General features: G+C 31.2%; 1 protein-coding gene across 8 annotated transcripts; it reads left to right on the top strand.

Annotated features, from left to right (window-relative positions):
* Positions 1–3,341: 3,341 nt before the first annotated feature.
* On the top strand, positions 3,342–10,727 carry LOC107873298. Of its 8 annotated transcripts, none has more exons than XM_016720088.2 (9): positions 3,342–3,509; positions 4,223–4,643; positions 6,560–6,921; positions 7,116–7,365; positions 8,005–8,170; positions 8,770–8,872; positions 9,327–9,455; positions 9,790–10,005; positions 10,077–10,727. In XM_016720088.2, exons 2-9 carry the CDS (start codon positions 4,430–4,432, stop codon positions 10,353–10,355), a joined length of 1,719 nt encoding a protein of 572 aa, XP_016575574.1. In that variant the 5' UTR covers positions 3,342–3,509; positions 4,223–4,429; the 3' UTR covers positions 10,356–10,727. The 8 variants fall into 8 exon arrangements, with proteins under 8 accessions (XP_016575574.1, XP_016575577.1, XP_047270743.1 ...); XM_016720091.2 differs by having other exon boundaries at positions 3,344–3,468; XM_047414787.1 differs by having other exon boundaries at positions 3,344–3,468; positions 4,216–4,643.
* The last annotated feature ends 699 nt before the right edge of the window (positions 10,728–11,426 follow it).

Here is an 11,426-nt window from a genome sequence, read left to right as displayed (position 1 = left end):
TCTATCTCCCTCACCATTTTTCCCCTCTCTCCTCTTTCTCTATACATATCTCAGTGTGTGTGTGTTAATGAACTGTGTGTATTTTTTCGGTAGGTCTGTGCGAATTTTGATGAAATCCCTCGTTGTGTGTTGCTGTGTGTGTGTATATAAATTATGTGTCTTCTCTAATTTTCCAGTGAGTGTGTATGTTGTTTTTGCTCGAGAATTGTGTGTGTTCTTTATTCCAATAAGGGGTGTGTGTGAAAAATATGTGAGAGAGTTGTTAGTATATCTGAGTGTGTGTGTGTGTATTCTTTATTTTTTTTCTTTTTACAGTGTTGTATGTATGTATGTGAGATAGGAAATGGGAATTAGCAGTGTGTCCTCTATGGAGTATTTTATAAATGGGAATTGAGGAGTATATTCGTGTGGGTGGGTGTATGGTGTGTATGTGTGAGTGATGGTGTGTGTTTTTAGTGTATTTCAGTGATGGATCAATGTGTAAAAATGTGTATGTGTATCTATAGTGATTGTGACAATTTCCAGTGGGTCCCCTTTTGTGTGATTTTGTTGTGTATGAGGTGTGTATGTGTCTATTCCCCAAATCCGTTGTGAGTTTTTTATGGGAAAGAATAAAATATGAGTGGGGGAGGGGTGAGGGTATGTGGGTAGGCGGTATATAAAGTAGGGTGGTTAGAATGAGATAAAATTTGTTATGAATTTTGTTAAGAGTTGGTTATTTTTATCATTTTATAAAAAATTATTAAAATGAGGTGAGGTATATGGTAAGGTGGGTAAATGAATAGATTTGGCTTTCGGGTGAAACAAAATTTTGTGTCTACAGTTAGACTCATATCGTCGTTCTTAATTAAGCTAACTTATAGTAAATGTGCTCTCAATTTACTTTCTAGCATAATAGATTCATATGCAGGGTCTTCTTGCTAATTGGAAATTGAAATGTTTTATTCAATCATAAATGAGAAATTATGAATAATGTTTATTGTATGTGTAGTTTATTTAATCAGAAGAAGGTTACATTGTCGAGTTTTTTCAATATGATTTTCTCAAACGTCTATCCTTAACCAAATCTATATGAATAAAGATGATCACATAATTATAAAAAAATAAATTATATTTCATATTTTTCTTTTTATTTATTATGTTATTCATAATTAAAAGAAATTGAATTGTTAATGTTGATTTTTTTTAATTTTTAATTTTTTACTCTTTATTCACATCTATTCAGCATATTATCTAATCACTTCATTATATTCTCAAAATTAGTACAAAATTCACTAAAATCATTATTAAAACTAAAATAAAGATAAATTAAAAATAACAAATTAGTTATGAATTTGACATTGTTTCTATTATATATAATGTAAAAAAATACTAAGGGGTTATTTGGTAGAGTGTATTGAAATATATAATACATGCATTAATTAATGTATACTACTAGTACCTTGTTTGGTACATCTTTTTGTCTATGTATAACTAATACTATACACTCTATTGTGTATTGGGGTGTGTATTAGTAATACACACCATTTCCTATGTATTAGTAATACAAAAACTTTAAACACATGCATTAACTTATTAAACGACCTTAATACCCCTCAATTTTTCTTTTAAACTATTTCACAATTCCTTTTTCCCACCATTTTAATTTGCAATAGTGAGTCTTCTAAAAAAATTTCACAATTTTTTTTTCCACCATTTTAATTTAAAACAATGAATAGTTGATTTAAATAACTGCAACATATTTTTGCTTTATTTTGAGGGTTTTAAAAAAGATTCTTGAGACTATTTTTTAATTTTACATCTTGTACTTTATTTTTATTTTGACTATGTTAATCCGTCCGTGTAACATTTCATGCGCAAAGATGATGGTCTTGCAATTAATTCTAAGCTTCTATATGCTAGTTCAATAATACTAATTATGTTTGAGATGACAAAAAAATTTATAGCAAATAAAAAGTGTACAAAGTCAAAGAATGGTATTTTTGTAAACAAACATCTCTTTTATAGAAATTATGTAAGATATATTATTTCTAATATATCAAACCAAACAATGTTTAAAAAACAATCTCAACATAACTTATACAAATATAACTAATACAAGTATTACTAATGCAAGCATTACTAATATATTATATTTCGCATTGTTCTTATACACTCTACTAAACGACCCCTAAATGAATAAAAACGATCTAAAATATTAGAGTTAGAAAAAATATACGCAAAATGAAAAATAGTCAAATACACAAATCACAATTATACTTCACATTTCAACTTCACAACTTTAAATACAATATAATATTATTTGCATAATAGATGAATACTAAATAAGAAACAAATACAAATTCAAATATCATCGTGAAAATGTGATGTATAAGAAAAAAGAATAAAAATATTATAATAATTTTTGAGAAAGTGCCATTTCAAAATTTTGAAAAATATAAGAGAGGAGTTGTTGTACTATTTGAGAAAAAGTCCTTCTCATCCTCAGGAGGAGGGGGAGGGCAGGGGGTGTAAGAAGAAATTTGAGTTAATTTTGAAAATATAGTGGAGAAAAATATTCTTCTTATCTGGGAGTGGGGAGAGTGAGGAAGGGGCAAGAGGAAATTTGAATTAATTTTAAAAATTAAATGAAGCAATTAGATCAAACACATAATACTGTCTATAAATTTTAAATGAGAGATGAAAGAACAATAGAATAGAAATTTAAATATTTTTGACGATTTTAAATATTTAAATTGTAAGCAATACGATACATAAAAATATTTTTTATCGTTATATATTATTTTTAATAATATAAAATTTAATTAGAGGTGGGGAAGGAAGAGGGATAAGGTTGAGCAGATATTAATCAATTTAATATCTTTAAATTATAAATAATATAAAAAATTATAAAATATAAAATTTAATTTTATTATTATTATTATTATTATTATTATTATTATTATTATTTTGTATAAATTTAATTAGAGGTTGGGGGAAGAGATTGGGGGTGGGTGGGGAGTGGAGGCGTGCGGGCGAAGTGAAGATGGAGGTGGTGGTGGAGGTGGGGGCAGGGATGGGTGGGAGATTGGATTTTTTTTTCATATTTCATTAAGAAACAATATGGTAGTTAATTTTTTTAAAAATAATATAATTTAATATATTTGAAAAAATATTTTAATACAAAGTAATTATAAATAATATCTTAATATGATCTGTACATGTACGTATACCAGTGTATTATAAAGAAAAAAAAAATTGAGCGATTATTTTGTAAAAGCACACGTCACCATCAGCGGTCATTGTGTGACTGTGGGAGTCTCATGTAATATAGTGAGAGCAGTTCCATTTTGACAAAAGAAGGCAAGAATTTAGTGAATGACATTACAGGCTACAGCTGGTCGCTGGATGATATATATTTCTTCTGGGGCTACAGATTTACATGATTTTTCTTTTTCTTCAGCTGAAAATTCTATCTTATCTCCTCATGTACTTACTGATCATTTTCTGTTTCTTTTTTAGTGTATCTGGTGAGAGAAATTTAACAGCTATTTTCTTCTTCTTTAAATTAAGCTATTTTCTTCTTCTTTAAATTATCTTTTGCAGACCTTTGAGCGGAAAAAAACAAAAAGAAAAGAAGCACAAATGTCTGCTTGCATGGTCTTATCATTCTTCTTGATTAAACATCTGGTTGTATCATTCTTCTTGATTAAACATCTGGTTGTATCATTGTCTTCTATCTACCAATTTGCAACAGTAAATTATATGTCGGTCAGTGATGATTGACGTCATCTCTGGCTCTATTTCAATTTCACACAAAAAAAAAAACCTCCTCTTTTATTGCAGGTATATTTCATTAATTGGAATCCACCTCTATCCTCGAGTGGATTTCGTAACAATTTAGCCAATATCTTTCCAAGATCATCATTTCTGAATAAAATTTTCAGGTTTTTTTCCCTTAAAAAATATAGACCTTTCCCGAGTTCCATCTTAACGATAGGTGAAAATTTCAAGTAAGAATTTGGTTTCTTTATTTCTGCATTTCGAGTTTCATCCAAATTTCTTTTCGGTAAGACAAGACTTGTAGCTTTTGAAGTTTCCACTTTTTGATTAAATTTATTATTCTGGAGTGTGGCGTGTTGCGGGAGAGATGCACCAACGTCAGTGTTAGCGACTTGTGTTTTTAGGTAATGTCTAATTAATATTATTTAAACTGATGGGCTATTTTCTTGTAAGTTTGCAGTTGCAAGAAAAGTACTATATCAATAACTATTACTGCGCCTCATGAATCATCATCACAAACCCTGTTACTCCAATTAAACTCATCTAGTAGGAAGAAAAGTATACCTGTGTTCAAATAGTTAAAAAGTTGATTGGGAACGAGCAAAGCATGGAACACAGAATTAAAGATTTCTGAGGTTTGAGTGATGGTCATTTGTTGGGGCAAAACATGGAAGCTTTGAATCAGAGGTCTCTGGAAAGAGTTGTCTCACAAAGAGCTCTGCAAATAGGAAGTTCATTTCCGTGCCGGATTTGTGTGATTGGCTTTCTGTGTGGTGTTTGCCTCACCTCTTTACTTCTTGCTGCTCTTACTTCATTTGGTGCCTTTGAGTTTGGTGCCCTTTCAATTTCACCTGCAATTTCTTCTTCAACAAGCCCAACAAGTAAGTCAAATTAATGCGCAACCTCATTTTTCTTCCCTTCTCTTTCAAGTTTTCCCTACTTCATTCCCGACATCACAAATTTTTCACTTGGGCATTCATTTATCTGAAAGATTATTCCTAATTCGCGAGAAGAAGTGTTTGTTTTTCATAGGATTATTCCTAATTCGCGAGAAGAAGGGTTTGTTTTTCACTTCCTATGATAGGCGGTCTTTTCATTTTCTTATTTTGATGGTGTCTGGCCAGCCAGCGTGATTGTTACTCCCTGTGTCTAGAACATGTTGAAAATTTCTATTTTATCCCTTTTTTTTAAATTTTATCTTTTCATTTATTGAAGTCCTTTTAAGTAATTCATATTTTATAAAAAAGTAATTTAATAATAATTTTAAAAATAATAGTGAATGTAAGATTTTTTTTTTTAAAGAATATATTATATTTTAATAATTTAATTATTTTTATATGGAGGAAGTATATAAACTTATATTCAATGATATTTGAGGGATGTGAAAATATTTGACTTTTTGATACCAGTCATCTGCATAATAAACGAAGATTTAATATTACTTTTCTTTTATAGCAGTTTGATTTCATATTTGTCAGAATAAATTGGACTATGGTCCAGCCTAAACCATGAAAAAAGTACAAGATTCATAATATTTGTTCCAAGAGTGATTTTCAAGTAACCTAAGGTTGGAATGATTTGAATTTCAGATTTATTATCTACTTTCGGCCACAAGTCCTAATAAAGCTTGGGACAAATTATCATAAAAATTCATACAACTGCTGTATGTTACCTGGCATCAGATCTATTTAGACTATTGTGATACCTTTCTGTTTTCCTTCATATAATTGAGAACGAAGGACAATAATCTCATAGAGATAGTTTATTTGATATTATTTTTCTTTTATAGCAGTTTGGTTTCGTAGTTGTCAGAATAAATTGGACTATGGTCCAGTCTAAACCATGAAAAAAAATACAAGAATCATAATATATGTGTTCGAAGAGTGATTTTCAAGCAACCTAAGGTTGGAATGATTTGAATTTCAGAATTATTATCTACTTTCTCTACAAGTCCTGATTTAGCTTGGGGATAATTTATCATAAAAATTCATCCAATTGCTGTTTGTTACCTGACCTCAAATCTATTTCGACTCTTGTGATACCTTTCTATTTTCCTTCATATAATTGAGAACAAAGAACAATAATCTCTAGAGATAGGATATTGGACTGGCAGCGGTACCCGTTTCAAATTGGGATGACACAGCTATTAAAAAAATAATAATTGATAATGTAACTTTACTATTTTGCCCCTCTTAATTGTGTATTGTTGTTAGTTCTAATATTGATGGATGACTAATAACAAGGAGTAATCAATTACACTAAAGGTATAATGGAAAAACAAAATTGTCTTGTCTTGATAGATAAAATGAGACATCAAATTAGAAAATATGGGACGGGTAAAATGGGAAACAGTACTTAAGCTGGTACTCCCTCTATTTCAAAATAATTGAATTGTTGAAATATGACACATCTTTTGAAAAAAAATCTTTTATGTCATAAATTAATAAGTTACTTTTCACTATTACTTTTTTAATTATTCTTAAATTACTTTCTTAGAAAATGTAAAATACTTAAGAACCCCGTTAAATAAAAGGGTAAAATTAAAAGAAATTTTCAACATGTCTTTTGGAAAATGAACAATCATTTATTTTGAATATTGAAAAATAGCTCAACAATTCATTTATTTTGAAATGGAGGAGTATTTATTAACATCTTGTGAGACTCTAAAGAATAAAGATACTCCCAGTATAAAAAACAAGCAGAAGAGTATTATTTGCACTGAATAACATATACATCTTCCTGTCATTAATACACCTGTAGAGATCTTACGTACTGACCTTATTTGGACATGCTATAGGTGGAGAATGCAATGTTAAACAAAAGAATTTAGAAAGGTGGTTCATTTCCCAAGAAAAGTTAACAGTGGGAGGAGATGAGAGGGTGTTATTACTTTACTCATCTTGGGGTAATTTAGTGACTCAATCAGCAAATGAAGACACTCATCTTGGTAAATCCAACTTACCAAAAGCACCTCACTTGGAGGACTGCAAGCTGAGTGCAGAAACAAATCAACGTCTTGATAACCGAGTCCAAAATGACAGCTTCCCTCCATGGACAATATGGAAGGGACAGTTAAATAACATCCCGTGGACAGCTGAAGATGAGCAGCTGCGGTATTATAGACATCAAATAGTATCTGAAGGAACTTATCCTCCCTGGGTAAGTTATTATCATGCATTATTTCTATTCGTGAAGTTCTAGGCATAAATTTGCAACTGTCTGGTTTGTAAGAGAATGAAGATGCACCTGTACTAGAAAAATAAATCATTTTCTTACTAAACACTGTAAATATAGGATTTCCAACTCCCTAGTCATTAACAAAGAGTATCTCAAAACATAAGAATCAATTGCAGATCAAGGGCTCAGATGAAGAGAACTACCCCTTAACGAGGAAGGTGCAACGTGACATGTGGCTCCATCAGCATCCTTTGAACTGTGGTGATGGAAATGTGAAGTTTCTGATAGCTGACTGGGAGAGACTACCTGGGCTTGGTATTGGTGCCCAGATAGCTGGAATGAGTGGTCTTCTTGCAATAGCAATCAATGAGAAAAGGGTTCTTGTTACAAGCTATTATAACCGTGCTGACCACAATGGGTGTAAAGGTAGTTCTAATTGTCACCGCATGTTCTTTACACTTTAATCCCTTTGGGTCACCTAATTCAACAATATTTTACCATTAGAAACCACAGGAAATTTGATAGCACCGGAAAGTGATGACGTTCCTCTTTGTCTGATTTATGGTACTTTCCCTTTTGTTGTCAAACCTATTTCAAAGCTGCATTAAATTTTATCCCAAGATCCCACCAAAAACTTGCAGAAGATAAATTGATTGGTCTCTTATTGTTATTGTTAGATTTTTTGCCCTGATTTTCTTATCATATTTGAGTTTTATTTGTTTTAGAAAAAAAATAAAAGTAATACCATTTTTACTTTTATTAAATTTATTCATATTTGGTAAATCTTTTTCTTGGAGGAAAAATTTTGGTCATCTATAAATAGAAACCCTACTTCTCATACCATAACAACAAGAGTCTTTGGTTAGGGGAGATTTTCTTTCTCATTAGTTTTTGTGTTTTTTTCAAATATTAGGTTTTATAATATTAGGTTTTTCAAAACATTAAGAAAGCAGCGTCAAGGCTATGGAGTTCTCCCTTAATGCATTTTGAAGTTGAGACGTGATGGCTGATACTATTCCGTGTATATGGCTATTGGATAACGTTCTATCAATGTTGCCTTCATAGGTTCATCACGCTCTAGCTGGTCTTGCTATTTCTTTCCGGAAACATCTCTGGAATGCAGAGATCGTGCTTTTAAGCTCATGAAACAAAAAGAAGCATGGGAAAAAGGAATTATAACGATAAAAGAAAACTATACTTCTAAGGAGATATGGTCTGGACGCACTCCAAGGTAAAACTGTAGCCGATGCCATCATGAAAATAAGTACACCCTACAATAGCAAGTACAGATTTCTGTAACATTTCCTAAATATTTTTAATTTTTTTTTTCTTTTTTCTAATTTAGGGGATGTTACGGATTTCTGTAACATCTCCTAAATATTTTTAATTTTGAAACTTGTGATTTGCATCTTTTTAGTGCTTTTATGTTGTTTCCAAAATATAATACTCCTTCCGTTTAAAAAAAGAATGAACTACTTTGACTTGACACAAAGTTTAAGAAAATAAAGAAACTTTTGAATCATTAAATTAAAGTTGTGTCAAATGTACAAAAATACCCTTTAATCTTGTGGTCCTAAACATGTCATGTGGAAAGTTGAAATTAAAGTATCGTCAAAAAAGGAAAGAGGTCATTTTTTTTTAAATATACTAAAAAGGAAAGTAGGTCATTCTTTTTTAAACGAAGGAGTAAATTTTAATTTTTAAGAAAGTCTAAAGGAGTGTTGTCCATTCTCATGCAATTTAAGAAGTAGATATTTAACTCCGAGTCCCGTCATTTCTTTTGGGACAGAGAGAATACAATTCATGCAACTCATAGCCTCTTAATTTCAGGTCATGGGGAGAACCTTGGAGTTATTTGCAGCCAACAACAGATATAAATGGAAGTCTAATTGCGTATCATCGCAAAATGGATAGGAGGTGGTGGCGTGCTCAGGTAGGATCAGTAGGCCTACTTAAATTAGAATGTCAAATAATTTCTTGCTCCTTGTTTATAATTTATATTGACACCTGCTGTCTATCAACAATTGGATTATGGAAATTTCTCCCCAAGTTGCAGAACTAACAAGTCCATTAGAAAGTCTAATCAACAATTTTACAAGAATTTTCTGTTTTAAAAGAGAAATAAAATGGTTCAAAACTGCAGTTGTTTCTCTTTCAGTTGGTAACCTGTAGTATAATAAATGGGTGTTAATAGTTCGTATATCCGCCTTTTTTCAGCTGTGTTTAATAGCCTTTTCTAATTAAATATGATCTTTGACATGAAACTATAACCAAAACTGTATACTATAGATGCCTGTTGCTTTTTCTAGTGCATTAAACAAATAGCTTTATCAGTGATGGGCAAGTCTGTAAGCATATGCATTTCATGATTTCTATATCTTTGCCAGGCAGTGCGCTATCTAATGCGGTTTCATACCGAGTACACATGCAACCTTCTAAACCAGGAACGACATGCAGCATTTGGCTGGGAAGCAGCGAGAATGGTTCTTGAAAGTCAACATACAGATTTTTCCGAGGTAGCTATTCATCTTCCGATTGACTAGAAGATAACTCTCATCAGGGCTGTTTCTTGTTCATCGAATTTTGAATATCGTCATTGGGTTTATGGGATATACATGCCATCTATTTACTCTTTTATTCGTTTGTCAATCAATCCAACATAATTTCTATTTCCCTATGTTCTCAGGAACAATAATGTTCCATCATTAAGTTTGTGACAACCCTTAGTCTTGTTTGTTAAGATGGATCAAGTATCCTTCTTTGATTTATTCTAGTAGATAATTGTTTATCATGTTTGAATGTGATTCTTTATGATTAAAAATTATCTATTTTGTCATTTCCTTTCCTCAGGGAGTAGAGAAGGTGGCCGAACATGACATTGAAAATTTTGTATGGTCAAGTCATAAACCTTGGAGTCCTAGGCCAATACTGAGCATGCATGTCCGAATGGGTGACAAGGCATGTGAGATGAAGGTTGTAGGATTCAAAGAATACATGCATCTTGCTGAGCGCATAAGAAAGCACTTCCCTGATCTTAAGAACATCTGGCTTTCAACGGAAATGCAGGTATCTCACTTTTTTTCATATTTCAGTTGTTTTTCACCCTGATTTACATAATCACACCTTCAACATAACAGGAAGTTGTAGATCAATCAAGACTGTACCCCAATTGGATGTTTTACTACACAAATGTGACGCGCCAAATGGGTAACATGACAATGGCAACTTATGAAGCTAGTCTTGGCAGGGAGATGAGCACGAATTATCCTCTTGTTAATTTTTTGATGGCAACTGAAGCCGATTTCTTCATTGGAGCTTTGGGCTCCACTTGGTGTTTCCTCATAGACGGTATGAGGAATACTGGAGGGAAAGTCATGTCTGGATACTTGAGTGTTAACAAGGATCGATTTTGGTAGCTACACAATGGAGCTTCTAACTCCATCTATGGGTTCAATCTGATTATTCTGGAGATAATCTCGTCTCGGATAAACATGGAAACAATACCACGTTTACAAATGAAAAGAATTGGCGGAAAATGCTCTGTTTTCTTAGTTTGATGTGTGTATTTTGAAGCGTGAAGAGCCGGTGCATCAGAAAAGTGCTAGCATGGTGCTTGGATGCTATCAGATGAGTTCTTGCCTGTAAATTGTTTATTGTAAAAATAAAATATGCAGCACTCTTTTCAGAATTCTATGTAACTAATAGCTGTGAAATATGAGCAAATATATGAAATAATATAAAACAAGATATATTGAATAAGAGTTGGAAGGGAGATATTTTTTTTCTTCTATTAGGCGTATAATCCATGAGCCAAAGTGTTGTATTTATAGTTAGATACATCCTCAAAGACGAGAATGAAAATGATGATGTTACATATTTTGTAGATACTAGTTTAACTGTACGTGCCTCGCACGTATAATATTTAATCGTTTAAAATAAAATTGCACGTAGAATGTTTGATCGTTCAAAATTAGATGATTTTATCTATTGCGGAGATTTTTAATGAAAGTGTAAAAGTTTAAATCACTTTTTAAAGATTCTTTACACTTTAATATAATAATTTAAATATAAACATATATTATAGTGTAAGCACATATATATATATATATATATATATATTTTACCACAAGAAGTTTTTAGTAGTTGATGGATCATCACTTTTATGTTTGTCATGCATTACCTATTTTCCTTGGTTAAGTGAGATGCATTAATTTTAACCATATTTGTGATACGGTTTTTTTTCTATATTTAAATTTTTTCCTTATTTTTAAAGTCAAATCTTTACAAAGTCATTGATTACATTCTTATTACGTACTTAAAACTTTTAAAAATTGGTACCTTTTTTATTTTAATGCCTTTATATTTATTTCTAGATATTTTAAATCTTTTAAAATTAAATTTAGTTGATTTTAGAATTCTTAAACTACTGAAAAAAATATTAGTTGTCATTAATTCTGATGACTTTTAAAAAGGAAAAGTTTTATCAT

This window comes from Capsicum annuum, chromosome 6 (genome assembly GCF_002878395.1).
Source record: "Capsicum annuum cultivar UCD-10X-F1 chromosome 6, UCD10Xv1.1, whole genome shotgun sequence".
Classification (NCBI taxonomy): domain Eukaryota; kingdom Viridiplantae; phylum Streptophyta; class Magnoliopsida; order Solanales; family Solanaceae; genus Capsicum; species Capsicum annuum.
The sequence above is the reverse complement of the archived record's forward strand: the minus strand, read 5'-3'. Positions and strand labels throughout refer to the sequence as shown.

Excerpts from the sequence above, each read along its gene's own strand:
- LOC107873298 (XM_016720088.2), top strand. The coding sequence starts at position 4,430 with ATGGAAGCTTTGAATCAGAGGTCTCTGGAAAGAGTTGTCTCACAAAGA. Across the intron at positions 8,873-9,326 it reads GGAGGTGGTGGCGTGCTCAG|GCAGTGCGCTATCTAATGCG; the intron begins GTAGGATCAGTA and ends TATCTTTGCCAG. Across the intron at positions 10,006-10,076 it reads GGCTTTCAACGGAAATGCAG|GAAGTTGTAGATCAATCAAG; the intron begins GTATCTCACTTT and ends TCAACATAACAG.